Source organism: Chiloscyllium plagiosum, unplaced genomic scaffold (assembly GCF_037043375.1).
Source record: "Chiloscyllium plagiosum isolate Xiang-an unplaced genomic scaffold, Cpla_swu_hap1 HiC_scaffold_25, whole genome shotgun sequence".
Classification (NCBI taxonomy): domain Eukaryota; kingdom Metazoa; phylum Chordata; class Chondrichthyes; order Orectolobiformes; family Hemiscylliidae; genus Chiloscyllium; species Chiloscyllium plagiosum.
Window position 1 is genome coordinate 6,969,556 of NW_028270163.1, and position 20,852 is coordinate 6,990,407.

The 20,852-nt window shown below is 49.7% G+C and overlaps 1 protein-coding gene across 2 annotated transcripts in view; it reads right to left on the reverse strand.

The window, feature by feature from the left end:
* The window catches only part of LOC122562003 (transient receptor potential cation channel subfamily V member 6-like), a 63,853-nt gene extending 44,686 nt beyond the window's left edge, over window positions 1-19,167 (reverse strand). Inside the window, exons 1-3 of one of the 2 annotated variants that reach the window (XM_043714372.2) lie at window positions 18,877-19,167; window positions 4,024-4,121; window positions 3,166-3,288 (exon numbers count right to left, since the gene is read on the reverse strand). In XM_043714372.2, coding sequence (XP_043570307.2) covers window positions 3,166-3,288; window positions 4,024-4,121; window positions 18,877-19,007 — 352 coding nt within the window. In that variant the 5' untranslated portion in view covers window positions 19,008-19,167. Of the gene's footprint in view, window positions 1-3,165; window positions 3,289-4,023; window positions 4,122-18,388; window positions 18,461-18,876 lie in introns of those variants that run through there. The other variant, XM_088000815.1, reaches the window with a different exon arrangement.
* Between the last annotated feature and the right edge of the window lie 1,685 nt (window positions 19,168-20,852).

Here is a 20,852-nt window from a genome sequence, read left to right on the forward strand (position 1 = left end):
CCTGAACAAGTAGTTATCAATTAGTGAATAACAAACACTGCTCACCCGGCCAGTGTCTCAATAACACTGTAGTTACATAAAGGGTAAGGAATTAAGGGAGGGAACCAAATCAAAATGGTGTTGGGATGGAGAAAATAGTGCAGTCTAGCCCCAGCAGTGCCCACCTCTCTCTGAAGACATTGAGAGAGTAGGTGGATAATACATACTAGGTAAAAACAATGACTGCAGATGCTGGAAACCAGATTCTGGATCAGTGGTGCTGGAAGAGCACAGCAGTTCAGGCAGCATCCGACGAGCAGCAAAATCGACATTTCGGGTAAAAGCCCTTCATCAGGAATACAGGCAGAGAGCCTGAAGCGTGGAGAGATAAGCTAGAGGAGGGTGGGGGTGGGGAGAAAGTAGCATAGAGTACAATAGGTGAGTGGGGGAGGAGATGAAGGTGATAGGTCAGGGAGGACAGGGTGGAGTGGATAGGTGGAAAAGGAGCTAGGCAGGTCGGACAAGTCAGGACAGGTCAAGGGGACAGTGCTGAGCTGGAAGTTTGAAACTAGGATGAGGTGGGGGAAGGGGAAATGAGGAAGCTGTTGAAGTCCACATTGATGCCCTGGGATTGAAGTGTTCCGAGGTGGAAGATGAGGCATTCTTCCTCCAGGCGTCTGGTGGTGAGGGAGCGGCGGTGAAGGAGGCCCAGGACCTCCATGTCCTCGGCAGAGTGGGAGGGGGGAGTTGAAATGTTGGACCACGGGGCGGTTTGGTTGATTGGTGCGGGTGTCTCGGATAATACATACTCCCTCTCCAAGAACACCCGGGCATGAACTTAACCATGAAAAAGGGGGAGCAGACCCCCTCCATTGCCCACTGCTTGGATCTGGTGATGGCCACTTCAGTCAGGCCCAGCTGGAGGCCCACCAGGAGGTCTCTGAACTGCCCATGAAGAACTCAGCTCTGTTTTGTTTGTTTTGGAAACCTATGACCAAATCACCAAATTAAACAACTAAACAAGTAACCAGCACAAGATTAGTGTGTGTTGCTGGAAAAGCACAGCAGGTCAGGCAGCATCCAAGGAGGTACCTTCATCAGATACATAGATTTTCCTGCTCCTCGGATGCAACCTGACCTGTTGTGCTTTTCCAGCACCACACACTAATCTTGACTCTAATCTCCAGCATCTGCAGTACCCACCTCCATCAGGTAACAAGCACAGCCCACCATTGCAATAATAGCAAATACAAAATGGTGGGGGATGTAAGCGAGTGGTTAAATCAAAATGGTGTTGGATGAGGAAATAATGTGCTCCAGTCTCTCCAGGGCCTACCCTCTCTCTGAAGGTTTCATGGTTGTTGATACACACCACAGTGCTCCTGCTCCAAGGGAACCTGAGTATGAGCATCGCTATGGTGGAGGTCAAGTAGGCGACACCCTCCCCAGTCCACTGCCAAGAACTCAGCTCTTTCTATTTTGATAACCCACCACTTAATCACCAAAGTAATCAACAGACTGCAAAACACAAAGCGACACTACCAAAAAGTAGGCAGCAAGGGAGGGGACTAAATTAAAGTGGTGTTGGAGGGGCAAACAAGGCATTCCATTCCCTGCGGTGCCCATCCCTTGGAAGTTAAAATCACATAATACCAGGTTATAATCCAACAGGTTTACTTGGAAGCACTAGCTTTCGGAGCGACGCTCCTTCTTCGGGTAGCTGTGCTGTGAAGGAACAGCATTCCAAAAGCTAATGCTTCCAAATAAACCTGTTGGACTAGAACCTGATGTTGTGTGATTTTTAACTTTGTCCACCCCAGTCTAACACCAGCTCCTCCACATCATCTCTTAGAACTCAGCTCAAAGATTCGTTCTAACCAAACCATTCAGAGATTTTAATTGCACACCTCTCGAGTAGGTGGGACTGGAAGCCGGGCCTCCTGGTCCAAATATTAGCACTGCGCCACAAGAGCCCCAGCTCAGCTCATTAATACAAAAATCCAATGAGGGCCATCTATTCTCAATTCACTCTGGACTGATGCCTTAAAGGGCCCTGTGTTTCTAACTCTGACATTCACTGCCCAGGCCACATTCCTTACTCACAATCGTCATGGCCAGACGGCATAAAGATGTATCCCAAAGAAAACATCAAAACCCATTATATTAAAATAGTCGCTAATGTTTCTTTAGTGAGCTCATCACCTCACAGTGAAAACTCTATTGGGGGAAATAAATCTATACTGTTAAATTAGTAACCTTCCAATTCACCTCCTGCTTGCTTATTAGATTATTTACAGTGTGGAAACAGGCCCTTCGGCCCAACAAGTCCACACCGACCCTCCGAACAGCATCCCACCAAGACCCATTCCCCTACATTTACCCCTTCACCTAACACTATGGGTAATTTAGCATGGCCAATTCACCTAACCGGAACACCCGGAGGAAACCTACACAACGTGCAAACTCCACACAGACAGTTGCCTGAGGCGGGAATTGAACTCGGGTCTCTGGCACTGTGAGGCAGCAGTGCTAACCACTGTGCCACCGTGCCGCCCTGAGGTAATTCGTCAACACCTGAAAAGCGTATCCACCAGAATTCTGAAAATGGAGTTTGCTAAATTCTTTAGATATACAGTTCATAGAATCATTGAATCCGAGAATCCCTACAGAGTGTGGAAAGAGGCCATTTGGCCCATTGACCCTCCAAAGAGCATCCCGGGCCCAGACCCTATCCCTGTAACCTTGCCCTATCCCCATTACTCCACATTTCTCATGGCTAATCCACCTAGCTTGTACATCTTTGGACTGTGGGAGGAAACCGGATCACCCAGAGGAAACCCACACCAACATGGGGAGAATGTGCAAACTCCCCACAGACACCATGAGAAGAGCAGCTCCAGATATGAGCAGCTGGAAGGCCTGATCTCCGTCTTTCTCTCTCTCTCTCTCAAGAGTCTCGTCTGTAGAAAGCCCCTCTGCCACCACCCTCTGTCTCTGATCTTTGAGCCAATTTTCTATCCATTTGGCTAGCTTCCCCTGGAATCTATGTGATGTAACCTTGCTAACCAGGCTACCATGCAGAGCCTTGCTGAACATCCCAGTGTACCGATTCCACCCATTCTAATGCAACACGTAATTGTACCGCAGTTTGGGTTGAGGGGTCATGAATGAAACAGTGGCATCTACCTTCGTACAGCTCCGAGGTGGCGGGCACATTGATGAGATCTGGCACTTCTTCAAGGAGAATGGTTGCGACCTCATAACTGCCATACAATGCTGCGATGTGCAATGCTGTCTCGCCCATCACTCCTACCAGGAAATAAAGCAGCCACAATTACCACACAGTGCTGAGGTTTGTTTTAACCTGGCTTTGTCAACACTCAGGGAATTTCCTGGAGTCTCTGGGAATGAAAGGTCAATCTTTGGTCACTGCTGCAAATGAGAAATCATCAGTGGCATTAAAACAATTAGGCCTTTTTAATTTTCTTTAATGCTTTTATTTATATAAATACGCTCAGAGGAACACTTAATCAACACGACACCTCAACCCAACATCTGTCAACTCTTCAATCCTGATCTACTTTTCGGGAAACAAGCTGCTAGGGGCAGGAGAGCAGTGGTTGGTCGGTCACGTGAAGAAACATCCTTAGAATATGCCCACCAAGAGCAGGAAATTCTGCTTCACACGGTGACTATCTCATTTATTACCGACGTGCGTCACTCAACTCTGAGATCGAGTGTAATTAGCAGTCACTCACCAAATATATGCAGTGAGTGTGAGACTGGAATTAATGAGGCTTATCAAGTGTTATGATGGTCCCTCAAGGTTAATTGATATATTTAAGAGTCAGGAAAGGGAATAGGTAGTGTTGCAATTCGCAGTTGATGAAGGAAGACAGGAGAAAGAGGCTGAACTGCAGCATCAACACCAGCATTGAGCGACTAGACCCAGTGACCTCTTTCTGCGCTGTCTCATATCTAACATTCATGAAACAAGTACAAATCCACTGATTCCTTTCCCCAAAATAAAATGTGCGTTCTCACCTTTTTCAAAAGGGTCAACGGAGTGACACTTCAGGAGTTTCTGGATGGTACTGACATCATTCGCTCTTGCTGCTATGAACAGTGGTACTTCCATGATCCTGAGGGAAGGGAAATCACAGAGATCAGAGTGCAGACGGTGATGGGTTCAAACTGTGCACATGTTGGCTGTCAAACTGACCTGGTCAAGGCTAATGCAACGGGAGGACGCATTGTTCTCCAGACTTGTTACTTCTTGCTAGGCTCGGTGAACAATCCTCCCGGAGAACCACCAGATCATTCTGATAGGAGGACAATCAGCCCATCATCATGCCAAGCTTGGCTCTGAGTGATCCAATTAGAGTCCCAATCCCCTACTCTATCCCTATAGTCCTGCAAATGTTCCCTTCACAATTATTTATTTAATTCATTTTGAAACTTACTTTTCGATCTCCATGTGTGGGTTTCCTCCGGGTGCTCCGGTTCCCTCCCACAATCCAAAAGTGTGCAGGTCAGGTGAATTGGCCGTGCTAAATTGTCTGTAGTGTTAGGTGCATTTGTCAGAGGGAAATATAGGGTGGAGGAATGGGTCTGGGTGTTGCTTTTCAGAGAGCCAGTATGGACTTGTTGGGCCGGATGGCCTGTTTCCATACTGTAGGGAATCCAATCTACATACAAACTACAAGCAAGAGTAGGCCATTCAGCCCCTGAAGTCTCAATAAGATCATGGCTGATTTCTGTGTAATCTTAGATCCACTTCCCTTCTACCCCTGATAACCTTTCACCCTTTTCTTAACAAGAACCTATCTAGCTACCTCAAAAATATTCAAGAAACTGCCTCTACTACCTTATACAAAAACAGTTCCAAAGATTATCACAGAATCCCTGCAGTGTGAAAATAGACCATTCGGCCCATCAAATCCACACCAACAGTACAAAGATCATCCCACCCAATTCCACCCATCCCTGCAACCCCACCTTTCCCATGGTTAATCCACCGAGGCTGCACATCCCTGAACACTATGGGCAATTTAGCATGGCCAGTCCAGCTAACCTGCACCTGGAGTCATAGAGTTGTACAGCACAGAAACTGACCCTTCAGTCCAACTCATTCATGCCGACCAGATAGCTTAAATTAATCCAGTTCCATTTGCCAGCATTTGGCCCATATCCCTCTAAACCCTTCCTATTCATGTTTCCATCTAGATGTCTTTTCAATGTTGTCATTGTACCAGAAGTTGAATTAACAAGTTTTGTTGGAAATGGAATTTGGGGATCTTTACTGTTTACCTAACGCGATGTTGTCCCTGTCCTGGAAGCGTTGATGGGGTAAGTGTAGAGCGAGCTTTACTCTGTATTAAACCCCATACAGTCCCTGACCTGAGAGAGAATAGTGCAGACAGAGCTGTCTTTGGACTGGTGGGAAGAAACGCATGCAGACAAGGGGAGAATGTACAAACTTCACACAGCCAGTCACCCAAGGGTGGGATTGAACCCGGGTCCCTGGCGCTGTGAGGCAGCAGTGCTAACCCCTGTGCCACATGCTGAGGAAACCTCACCTGTTTTAAATGACGTAGAGGTGGCGGTGTTGGACTGGGGTGGACTAAGCGAAAAATCACACACCAGTTATAGTCCAACAGGTTTATTTGACAGTACAAGTTACTTCACGAAGGAGCGTCGCTCTGAAAGCTTGTACTGTCAAATAAACCTGTTGGACTATAACCTAGTGTTGTGTGATTTTTAACTGTTTTAAATGAGTGATTCCTGATTTTTTTAATAACACCTAGTTGTAGATTCTCCCATGAAAGGAATCATCTTCCCCATAACCCCCTCATCAAGACTCCTGAGAATTATTCAGATCTCATATGTTTCTGCTCCCACCACAATTCCAAGAGAAGCCTAAATATGAACATTTGGTCACATTGAAAATATTCTCTTCATTTCCCCCTCCAGTTCTTTGGCAGCTGCATCAAGCAACTTCACCCCCGAGACTGGAGTTAGCACAGCTGGTCACAACTGAGACGTCACAATGTACAAAAGCAAGAGTTAACATTTCGTTTCATACTTTATTTCGTAATAATCATTTTATGCAAACATGATAATGTTATGACATTCCCAAACTAAATAAAATGATCACTTACTACTGATAAAGTCTAAACTATGGTCTTATGGCAAATGCGACCAGTGAAAAAGATACAAGTATCTTCCTCGTGCCTTGAGGTCATAACACAGTTATCATTTTTCTTAAAAGTGACTGTTACTGACAGAGGTCTGGTAAACATGAATAACCACAATCTGAACTGGACAGTCATAGGGGCACATGCCAAATAGTGAATCAGCTGTCAGGCTGGAGAGGTGGCTCACATAAACAGATGACAATAAATATTAACAGACCGAGAGATACAAACGCCAAGCAGCAGAGATAGGTATTAATGATAGAAAAAAGATACATTATATTTATAGATAGATAGAGATACAATAGAGAAACATGCATAGAGACAGCGATCGAATTAGTTACATCTAGACACAGGCATGGACGCATATAGAGAGATAGAAACAGATAGTATAGAGATGCAGAAAGACAGAGTAAGATGCACAAACAGAGAGACTGTAAATCGATAAACGAGATAGATTGTGATCTGGGTAAATTAACTGCGGACCGAAAGATAGACAGAAACAGGTAGATAAATAAATGCATGGCAAATCTGTGCTTTTAAAAGGTCACTGAAGTGGAGTGAATGGTGGAAAATGCTTTGTAACACTATCAAAATTTTCAGCCAGAGACTGCTTCAATTCCCACCCATCCCCCAACCACTCCATAAGAAGGGCTTATGCCCGAAACATCGATTCTCCTGCTCCTTGGATGCTGCCTGACCTGCTGTGTTTTTCCAGCAACACATTTTTCAGCTCTGATCTCCAGCATCTGCAGTCCTCACTTTCTCCATAACATACGCGCACACATATACATACACACATAGACAGCTCTCATCACAAACACACCTCCCAACACACACACACACACACACACACACACACACATCTCCCAACACACACGCACACACAGCTCCCATCCCACAAAAAAACATACAAAGCTCCCACCACACACACACATACACATCTCACATCACACACACATGCACACACCTCTCATTGCTCTCACACACACACATATACCAACACATTCACTATCAAGCGTGCACACACACACACACTCATAGCTCCCATCTCACACACACACAGACAGCTCCCATCAAACACACACACGCAGGTCCCATTCCCCCTCCCCCCCCACCACACACACACACGCAGACAGACAGCTCCCATCACACAGACACACACACAAACACACAGTTCCCATCACACACACATATACACACACACAGACACAGCTCCCATCACACACACACACAACCACACAGCTCCCATCACACATATACACACACACCATCTCTCTCACACACACACATACAGTTCACATCTCTCTCTTACACACACAAACACACCTCCCATCTCTCTCACACACACACACACCATCACAGACACACACACAGGCACACAGTTCCCTTCATACATGCACACACACCCACACACAGAACTCCCATCACACACACACAGCTCCCATCACACAGACATATACACACACACAGAGCCCCATCACACAAACACACACAGACTCAGCTTCCATCTCAAACACACACAGAGCTCACATCTCTCTCTCACACACAGACACACACACACACCTACCATCTCTCTCACACACACACCATCACGTAGACACACACTCATAAGCACATAGCTCCCATCACCCACACATACGCCCCATCACACACACACATATACATACACACACACACAGCTCCAATCACACAAACACACAGCTCCCATCATACACACATACCTCCCATCACACAAACACACACAGATGCAGCTACCATCACACACACAGACACACAGCTCCATTCACACACACACACACAGCTCCCATCACACACACAGACACACAGTTCCCATCACACACATATACACAAACACACACCTCCCATCCCACACACACACACAACCACACAGCTCCCATCACACACACAGACACACAGCTCCATTCACACACACACAGCTCCCATCACACACACACAGACACACAGCTCCCATCACACACACAGACACACAGCTCCCATCACACACACAAACACACAGACACACAGCTCCCAACACACACACACACACAGCTACCATCACACACACACAGACACACACAGCTCCCATCACACACACAGAGACACAGCTCCCATCTCAACCCCACACACACACAGCTCCCATTACACACACAGCTCCCATCACACACACACAAACACAGCTCCCATATCTCTCTCTCTCACACAAACATACAGCACCCATCAACATGCACACACACACAACCACACAGCTCCCAATTCAACACACACAGACACACACACACACAGCTCCCATCACACACGCACACACAGACACAGCTCACATCCCACACACATGTGCATACAACCACGCAGCTCCCATCACACACACACCTCCCAGCACACAAACTCACACAGACACACACAGCTCACATCATACACACGTTCACACAGCTCCCATCACACACAGACACAGACACAGACATAGCTCCATTGACACACACACAGCTCCGATCTCACACGTACACACAGACACAGCTCCCATCCCACACACGCGCACACAACCACACAGCTCCCATCGCACACACCTCCCAGCACACACACACATCTCCAATCCCACAAACACACACAAGCACCCATCACACAAACATGCACAGACACAGTTCCCATCACACACACATACACACACAGCACCCATCACACAGACACAGCTCCCATCACGCAAGTGCACACACACAGCTCCCATTACACAAACACACAGACTCAGCTTCCATCTCACACACACACAAACACACTGCTCCCATCACACACATACACAGCTCCCATCACATACACACACAGCCACAGCTCCCATCTCACAGGCACACACACACACAAACAGAGCTCCCAACATACACACACACACAAAACTGCCATCTCACACACACACACACACAAAACTGCCATCACACACACACAGCGCCCATCACACACACACACAGACACAGCTCCCATCTCACAAACACACAGACACAGCTCCCATTGCACCACGCACACACAGACGCACACGCTCACACATACACACATAGATACACACAGCTCCTATCACACAAACACACAGACTCAGCTTCCATCTCAAACACACACACACACACACACATCTCACATCTCTCACACACACCATCAATCTCTCTCTCTCACACACACACCATCACACAGACACGCACACACAAGCACATAGATCCCATCACCCACACGCACACACCATCACACACACATATACACACACACACATGGGTCTCATCACACACACACAACTCCCATCATACACACATACACACACAGCTCCCATCACACACACACAACCACACAGCTCCCATCACACACACCCACAGACACACACACTGCACTCATCACACACGCACACACAGACACAGCTCCCATTCCACACACACACGCACACAGCCACACAGCTCCCATCACACACACACACCTCCCAGCACACACACACCTCACATCTCACACACACACACAAACAGAGCTTTCATTTCAACCCCCCACACACACACATAGTTCCCATCACACACACAACTCCCATCCCACAAACATACATAGACTCAGCTTCCTCTCAAACATACACACATACCTCCCATCTCCAACACATACACAAGCACACAGCTCCTATCACACATATACACACACACTATCTCTCACACACACACAGTTCACATCTCTCTCTTACACATATAAACACACCTCCCATCTCTCACACACACATATCATCACAGACACACACACACAAACACACAGCTCCCTTCATACATACACACACACCACACACAGAGCTTCCATCACACACACACACACACAGCATCCATCATACACACATAGCTCCCACCACACAAACACACATAGACACAATTACCATCACACACACAGACACACAGCACCCATCACACACATAGGCAAACACATACACAGCTCCCATCACACACACACATACACACACAGGCACAGTTCCCATCACACACACACAGACACACAGCTCCCATCACACACACATACATACACACAGATACACAGTTCCCATCATACACACACGCGCGCACACACACAGCTCCCATCACATACACACAGCCACATAGCTCCCATCACACACACACAAACAGAGCTCCCATTTCAACCCCCCACACACACACAGCTCCCATCACACACTCATACACACACACAAACACATAGCTCCCATCACACACAAACAGCTCCCATCACACACACATATATACACACAGCTCCCATCTCTCACACACACAACCACACAGCTCCCATCACACAAACACACATATACAGCTACCATCACACACCGACACAGCTCCCATCTCACACACATATAGACACACACACAGCTCCTATCGCACACGCAGCTCCCATCCCACACACACACGCACACAACCACACAGCTCCTAACACATACACACACCTGCCAGCTCACATCATACACATATACACACACAGCTCCCTTCACACAAACACACACAGACACAGCTCCCATTACACACACACAGCTCCATTCACACACACACATATATACACACACAGATACAGCTCCCATGTCTCACACACAGACACAGACTCACAGACACACACAACCACACAGCTCCCATCTCACATACACAGACACCACACACACAGCTCCCATCACACACACACACGTCCCAGCACACACACACATCCCAGCACACACACACACCTCCCATCACACACACACACACAGCTCCAATCCCACAGACACACACAGACACAGCTCCCATCGCACACACAGACACACACAGCTCCCGTCACACACACACATACACACACAGACACAGCTCCCATCACACATGCATACACACGCAGCACCCATCACACAGACACACACACACACACACACACATCCCAGCACACACACACACGTCCCAGCACACACACACACCTCCCATCACACACACACACAGCTCCAATCCCACAGACACACACAGACACAGCTCCCATCGCACACACAGACACACACAGCTCCCGTCACACACACACATACACACACAGACACAGCTCCCATCACACACGCATACACACGCAGCACCCATCACACAGACACACACACACACACGTCCCAGCACACACACACACGTCCCAGCACACACACACACCTCCCATCACACACACACAGCTCCAATCCCACAGACACACACAGGCACAGCTCCCATCGCGTGTGCGCGCGCGCGCACACACACACAGCTCCCATCACACAAACATACATAGACTCAGCTTCCTCTCAAACACACACACAGAGCTCACATCTCAACCACACACACACACCTCCCATCTCCCTCATACACACACAAGCACACAGCTCCTATCACACATATACACACACACACCATCACACACACACAGAGTTCACATCTCTCTCTTACACACATAAACACACCTCCCATCTCCCACACACACACATCACAGACACACACACAGGCACACAGCTCCCTTCATACATACACACACACACACAGCTCCTATCACACACACACACAGTTCCCATCACACACACACAGACACACAGCTCCCATCACACACATATACACAAACACACACACAGCTCCCATCACACACACACAGACACACATAGCTCCCATCACACACACATACACACAGAGATACAGTTCCCATCACACACACACGCACGCACACACAGCTCCCATCCCACACGCACACCTTCGCAGCTCCCATCCCACACACACGCACACAACCACACAACTCCCATCACACACACACACCTCCCATCACACGAACAGAGCTCCCAACAGACACTCACATACAGACACACACACAGCTCCTATCACACACACACTCACAGCTCCCATCTCGCACATACAAGCAAATAGCTCCCATCTCACAGATACACACACACAAGCAGAGCTCCCATCTCAACCCCACACACACAGCCCCCATCACACACACATAGCTCCCATCACATACACAAACAGCTCCCAACGCACACGTGCACACTGACACACACACAACTCCCATCACACAAACACACACAGACAGCTCCCATTACACACACATGCTTACACACACACACTCAGCTTCCATCTCACACACACACAAACACACTGCTCCTACCACACACAGACACAGCTCCCATCACGCACACACACACAGAGACACATACACACCTGCCATCTCTCTCACACACACACACATACACACTCAGGTTCCACCACACTCACACAGTGCCCATCACACACACAGAGACACAACTCCCATCACATATATACAGACACACACACACACGTACAGCTCTCTTCACACACACACACAGCTCCTATCACACAAACATACACAGACACAGCTCCCATCACGCACACACACACACGCACACACATATACACACACACACAGCTCCTATCACACAAACATATACAGACACAGCTCCCATCACGCACACACACACACGCACACACATATACACACACACACAGCTCCTATCACACAAACATACACAGACACAGTTCCCATCACGCACACACACACACGCACACACATATACACACACACACACACACACACCTCCTATCACACAAACATACACAGACACAGCTCCCATCACGCACACACACACACGCACACACATATACACACACACACATAGCTCCTATCACACAACCATACACAGACACAGCTCCCATCACGCACACGCACACACATATACACACACACACAGCTCCCATCACACAAACATACACAGACATAGCTCCCATCGCGCGCACACACGCACACACATACACACACACACACACACACACACAGCTCCTATCACACAAACATACACAGACTCAGCTTCCATCTCAAACACACAGAACTCACATCTCTCTCTCACACACACACCTTCCATCTCTCTCAAACACACACCATCACACAGACACCACACCATCACACAAGCACATAGCTTCCATCACCCATACACACACGCCATCACACACACACGCACACATACACACACAGTCCCATCTCACACACACATCTCCCATCACATATACACACACATAGACAGAGCTCCCATCTCAACCACACACAGACAGCTCGCATACACACGCATAGCTCCCAATGCACACTCACACAGACACACACACAGACAAACACACACACAGCTCCCATCATACACACATACACACACAGCTCCTATCACACACACACTGCTCCCATCACACACATACACAGCATCCATCACACAAACACCCATAGACACAGCTACCATCATACACATAAACACAGAGCTCTATTCACTCACACACACACACAGCTCCCATCATACAAACACACACCGGCACAACTCCCATCTCACACACACAGACACGCAAATGCTATCACACACAGCTCCCATCACACACATTCACACACACAAAGGCGCGCGCACACACACACAGCTCCTATCCCACATACACATACACACACAGAGAGCTCCCATCAAACATACACACTCAGCTCCCATCACACATGCACAAACGTTTCTTCTTCCTCAGGCAGCTGAGGAATTTGACATGATGGTGAATACTTTTGCCAACTTTTATAGGTGTGCCATTGAGAGCATTCTGTCTGGATGTATCACTACCTGGTATAGCAACTGTACCACTCAAGATCGGAGACGGTTACAGAGAGTGGTGAACTCAGCCCGGACAATCACAAAGGCCAACCTCCCATCTGTAGAATCCATCTACCAGGTCCGCTGTCAAGGAAAGGCCGCCAGCATTCTCAAAGATCCATCCCACCCTGGCAATGTTTTTCTACAACACCTACCATCAGGGAGAAGGTACAGAAGCCTGAACACACGTACCAGCCGGTTTCAAAACAGTTTCTACCCTCCTGTTGTTAGAATACTGAATGGACTCTCAAACTCTTAACATTCGCCTGTACCTGTGTTTTGGTTTTTGCCGCTATTTACCTATTATTTACTTAGCTATGCTACTTAACTATGTGATCTGCCGGTATTGCTCGCAAGACAAAGCTTTTCAATGTGCCTCGGTACACATTCAATTAAATTCAACACGCACACAGAGCCCCCATCACATACACACACACAGCACCAATCTCTCTCTCTCTCACACACGCACAGAACTCCCATCACACAAACACAGTGCCAATCTCTCTCTAACACACACACACACACACACACACACATTCACATCCCTCCCGGCCCACACACGCACACACAAACACATTCACATATATGATTCATGGACAGATAAAAGCGTGCAGCAGATTTGTTCCATACTGTAATTTGACCCTAAGGAGATTAATCTCTCTCAGTATACAATCTCTCCTTTGCACTTTTTGGTTACTAAAAAGATCACAAACTACATGAGTCAATAATAATAGTTAAATTGTGAGAAAGCACTTTATCCCACTCCGAATCTCCCTTCATGCTTTCCAGCCAGTCAGTCTGAAATTCAGTCACGTGTTGTCATGTAGGAAAAGTGGCCATTAGCCAGTGCACAGCAAGATCCCTTGAGCAGGTATAGGCATGACTTCAGTTTGACATATCATTTGACAGATGGTATCCAAAAGGATCTACATGCTTTACTGGAATTTAGTCGTTTTCCCCCTCAGTCTCTCGCCTTTTGAGCACCTTTGAGCAGAAAGAGGCCCCTGATTCTCCCCTGGACTGTTTCCCACCAGACTCAAAGAAGGGTTCCATGGTTCTCCAATCTGTCTAATCCCTTTGGAGCTCCTCAATGTTTTCCCAGGTCAACGGTTTCCCATTCAGCTTCCATGCTCCCTTGCCAGTCCATTGGGTCATCCAGTAGGTGACAGTCTGCCAGCAGGAGGCAGTGGTCAGAGCAGAACCTTGATGTCAGTGGATCTGGCCAAGAACACGCTGGGCACAAACAGGAGATGTTTCCTTGAGCGGATGGACATGTATCGACGCTGCACTCTGTCTGCAGGAACACTGATGACATGGTGCAGCTTGGCGACGTGAATCGTTTCCATCAGGGATCTGGACAGGGAGCCCAGTTTGCTGTCAGCCCCTCATGATCAACCACCCACATCAATGACATGGTTGAAGTCTCCAGCCAGAATGACCAGCCTGGACATCACCAGCACCGGTGAAAGCCAGTCACTCACTCGGTACCACCAGGGCATCCATGTCCATTAGTCTCAGGGGAACGTTTCTATCCACTATATTGCTACGTGTAGGCACCTGCCCACCACCTCCTTACCCTCAGTGATGGTGAAGTTGCCCCTCTCGCAGCAGAATACCCAGGCCAGAGGAATGGCAATCCAATTGCACCAAACCCACCCCACAGCCCCCCGACCTCCTCCCCTCTCACCCCACCGCCCCCCGACCTCCTCCCCTCTCACCCCAACACCCCCCAACCACCCCGACCTCCTCCCCCTCTCACTCCACCACCCCCCAACCACCCCCGACCTCCTCCCCTCTCACCCCACCGCCCCAACCTCCTCTCATCTCACCCCAACACCCCCAACCACCCCCGACCTCCTCCCCTCTCACCCCACCGCCCCCCGACCTCCTCCCCTCTCACCCCACTGCCCCAACCCCCGTCATCTCACCCCAACACCCCCCAACCACCCCCGACCTCCTCCCCCTCTCACCCCATCGCGCCCCCAACCACCTCCGACCTCCTCACCTCTCACCCCACCGCCCCCCGACCTCCTCCCCTCTCACCCCACTGCCCCAACCCCCGTCATCTCACCCCAACACCCCCCAACCACCCCCGACCTCCTCCCCCTCTCACCCCATCGCGCCCCCAACCACCCCCGACCTCCTCACCTCTCACCACCCCCGACCTCCTCACCTCTCACCCCACCGCCCCCAACCACCCCCGAGCTACTCCCCTCTCACCCCACTGCTCCCCAACCACCCCCCGACCTCCTCCCCTCTCACCCCACCGGCCCCCAACCACCCCCGACCCTCTCCCCTCTCAACCCACCGCCACCCGACCTCCTCCCCTCTCACCCCACCGCTCCCAATCACCCCCGACCTCCTCCCCCTCACCTCACTGCCTCCTAACCACCCCCAACCTCCTCACCTCTCACCCCACCGCCCCCAACCACCCCTGAGCTACTCCCCTCTCACCCCACTGCTCCCCAACTGCCCCCGACCTCCTCCCCTCTCACCCCACCGCCCCCAACTGCCCCCGACCTCTTCCCCTCTCACCCCACCGCTCCCAATCACCCCCGACCTCCTCCCCCTCACCTCACTGCCTCCTAACCACCCCCGACCTCTTCCCCTCTCACCCCACCACCCCCCAACCACCCCCGACCTTCTCCCCCCTCACCTAACCGCCCCCCGGCCTCCTACTCCCTCACCCCCCCGCCCCCCCCGGCCTCTTCCCCTCTCATCCCACCGCCCCCTGATCTCCTCCCCTCTCACCCCACCGCCCCTAGACCTCCACCCCTCTCACCCCACTGCTCCAACTCACCCCTCCCACCCCGCGCAGACGAGAACAAAGGCCTACAGATCCATAAGCTCAACCATGTCCTGGAGCTGTTGTGGTGTGGTATCCCACACTCCTGCAGAAACTGGAGGGCCGTTGCTTTGACCTTGGCCAGGTAAGTCAACACATTCTGAAGTAGATGTAACGCTACACAAGTTAATAACGGACAATTTTAAAAACCCTGTGAGATTTTATAGAATCAGGGTCCAGGACTATGTGCTGAGGGAAAAATTAAAGCTTGGGGCAGCTGCTGCCGATGCACAGTGGGGAAAGACCACCGTCTGAGGGCTTTTGGTCACAGCACAACGGGGGTCCATTCAGTTAAATTGTTAGATTAGATTAGATTCCCTACAGTGTGGAAACAGGCCCTTCGACCCAACCAGTCCACACTGACTCTCTGAAGAGTAACCCGCCCAGTCCCATTTCCCTCTGACTAATGCACCTAAAACTATGGGCAATTTAGCATGGCTGATTCACCTGATCTGCACATCTTTGGACGGCGGGAGGAAACCCACGCAGACACGGGGAGAATGTGCAAACTCCACACAGACAGACACCCAAGGCTGGAATCAAACCTGGGACCCTGGTGCTGTGAGGCAGCAGTGCTAACCACTGAGCCACCATGCTGCCCCTGCACTTTATCCCACTCCAAATCTCCCTTCGTGCTTTCCAGCCAGTCAGTCTGAAATTCAGTCACATGTTGTCATGTAGGAAAAGTGGCCGTTAGCCAGTGCACAGCAAGATCCCTTGAGCAGGTATAGGCATGACTTCAGTTTGACCTATTGTTTGACAGATGGTATCCGAAAGGATCTACATGCTTTATGGAGTTTGCTCGCTTTCCCCCTCACTCTCGCGCCTTTCGAACACCTTTGCCTCAAATATATGTAAATATTGTCTTTTATAAGTAAGAAGTGTCTTGCATTTGTTTGTTTTACATATGTAAAGACTGCACAGAATCAAACTGTTCTGGCAACTATGCATACATAGCAAGATTACTTTGTGAATAATGTATATTTTAGAAATAAAAAAAGATGGTATCCGAGAGTGCAGCATTCTCTCAGTCTGACACAGAAGTGGCATCAACCTGGCTAATGTGCTCAAAACTCTGGTCTGAAACTTGCAGTGAGCACTCTGACTCAGAGACAAGTGAACCTGGCAGACATCAAAATGAACACATTGCTTGACTTGTCACTTCCGTGTTTGAAAACAGTCATCACCAGCCAACACCAGTTATCCACCCATCCTTCACACATCAGCCTGTTATTACTCACTTACCCAATACAGATCCACCTGCCTCATTCCAACCTGGCTGTTCCCAAATTCATCCATGATATACCCGTGGCACACATAATTGTCATACACCTGTCTTTTTACATACTCTCCATGACATCCACCTCCATGACATAAGCACTATTACACTTCATTGGATCCCTACAGTGTGGAAGCAGGCCATTCCACCCCTCAAGTCCACACTGACCCCCTGGAGACCATTCCACCCAGACCCACCCCCTCCCCCCCTTACCCTGTCCCTACAACCCTGCATTTCCCATGGTTTAGCACATCCCTAAACACTCTGGTCAATGTAACACGGTCAATCCACCTGACCTGCACATCTTTGGACTGTGGGAGGAAACCGGAGCACCCGGAGGAAACCCACGCAGACACGGGGAGAACGTACAAACTCCACACAGTCACCTGAGGGTGGAATTGAACTTGGGTCAGTGACGCTATGTGCCTCACTTGCCTGTTATACACTGACCTGTTACACACCTTGTCTCATGTTCATTTCCATTGATTTTGATGTTATTCAGTGAAAGGTCTCATCACTAACTGAGGGAGAACAGGACAGGATGATTAGGTTGGAGTCCAAGCCATCATTTAGTTGGCATTTATGTAGCACCCTTCCATAACTGCAGGGCGTCCTTTAGTCTGGGTCTATGAAAGGGGAGAGACACCACCTAAGGATTCCTGTTGGGAATGCAGGTCTGCAGTGAGACAATTCAGAATCCACTACTATGACCACACAGACACATCTCATGTGAGCCCTGACACACTGAGTGCTGTGGGGGTCATTTAATAATGGCCATCTATTCTCCTTCACTCAGGGTCCACCCTGAGCCCCCCCCCCCCCTCCCAGGAGGTATCATGGGTACCAAACGCCTGACTTTCTTTTCACTCTGTAACCCAGGAATGTCACCCAACACCAACCACATCAACTGAGGAGGATATTTGTGCAGACAACAGAGACTCTGTCTCACCTCTTGTGCTGCAAAACGTGAAGTTCATCGATTCTCTCTTGCTGGGCGATACTGGGCTGGAATTTCACTGACAGTCCATTGATTAAGGCCGAGACAGACCAGCGACCACTTCCCAACAGAAATCCCATCATCCTTCACTCGTTGCCTCCAGCTCTTTCTTTCTGCGCCCAGGAAGATTGGCTGTCCACTGCCAGAGCAGAGAACACTCCCACCTACACCCAGAGACTGGAGGAGCCCCTTAAAGGCACCTCACATCCTTTGGAAGTTGGTGAGAGTTTGCAGTGAGTCTGCTCCTGCTCAGAACACACATACATCCAGGTGGTGATTTGTGCTGAATCGACTTCCTGGTTTAACCCTCTGCTGCCTGTCCCAGCGTCTCCCTGGTTTAACCCTCTGCTGCCTGTCCCAGCGTCTCCTTCCTGGTTTAACCCTCTGCTGCCTGTCCCAGCATCTTCCTGGTTTAACCCTCTGCTGCCTGTCCCAGTGTCTCCCTGGTTTAACCCTCTGCTGCCTGTCCCAGCGTCTCCTTCCTGGTTTAACCCTCTGTTGCCTGTCCCAGCGTCTCCCTGGTTTAACCCTCTGCTGCCTGTCCCAGCGTCTCCCTGGTTTAACCCTCTGCTGCCTGTCCCAGCGACTCCTTCCTGGTTTAACCCTCTGCTGCCTGTCCCAGCGTCTCCCTGGTTTAACCCTCTGCTGCCTGTCCCAGCGACTCCTTCCTGGTTTAACCCTCTGCTGCCTGTCCCAGCGTCTCCCTGGTTTAACCCTCTGCTGCCTGTCCCAGCGTCTCCTTCCTGGTTTAACTCTCTGCTGCCTGTCCCAGCGTCTCCTTCCTGGTTTAACTCTCTGCTGCCTGTCCCAGCGTCTTCCTGGTTTAACCCTCTGCTGCCTGTCCCAGCGACTCCTTCCTGTTTTAACCCTCTGCTGCCTGTCCCAGCGTCTCCCTGGTTTAACTCTCTGCTGCCTGTCCCAGCGTCTTCCTGGTTTAACTCTCTGCTGCCTGTCCCAGCGGCGTCTTCCTGCAGTGAACAAAGTATTTAACCATTTACTCCCAGCTCCCCACTGCGAAAGGGAACGTGGTCCTCAGAGATGGGCAGGGACATTGCTGATGTATGTGCTGGACTTGGTGTGTGGGCACGCCACTTGTAACCTCATTTGTAAGGAGTGTATTTGTCAGCGTGGTCCCTTTAAGGAGGCACTAATGATCACTGCTGTCACAGTGGCTGGCTTGAGGTGGCCATTCCTACCGAGGGTGTCGTCACAGCCCAACCGGGGGGGGGGGGGGGGTCTGTTTTTTTCTCTCTCTATTGTTTTTGGTATGCTGTTCCATGGCACTGTGATTGATTGGCAGGGGAATAGGGGTAACCTGTAGAGCTCAGAGAATTTGCTGGGGAAACCGCAGATCGTGAGATTACGTGGACTCCTGACATCAAATACAATCAGTCAGCGCTGACAGATCCTTTCGTTTTTGGCAGCAGTGTTGCGCTCTCTGTGGGAACGTTGAATTTATTACCGCAGTGCGTAGTTGACATGCCTAGTGCATCTAAGGGCGAATTCGACAGGGTACAAGAGATATTCAGCCAGATGAGAAAGTTTGATCAGAGTGGTATGTTTGACAAAAGTGCCTTAGAGGAGGGAAGACAGGAAGTGAGAAGGAAACACAGAGCTTGTGGCTTGAGTAGCTCAAAACATGGAGACCACTCCCTCCACAACTCCCTCATCAGGTCCACACACCCCACCAACCCAACCTCCACTCCCAGCACCTCCCCCTGCAACCGCAAGAAATGCAAAACTTGCACCCACACCTCCCCCCTTACTTCCCTCCAAGGCCCCAAGGGATCCTTCCATATCCACTACAAATTCACCTGCACCTCCACACACATCATTTACTGCATCCTCTGCACACGATGTGGCCTCCTCTATCTTGGGGAGACAGGCCGCCTACTTGCGGAGCGTTTCAGAGAACACCTCTGGGACAC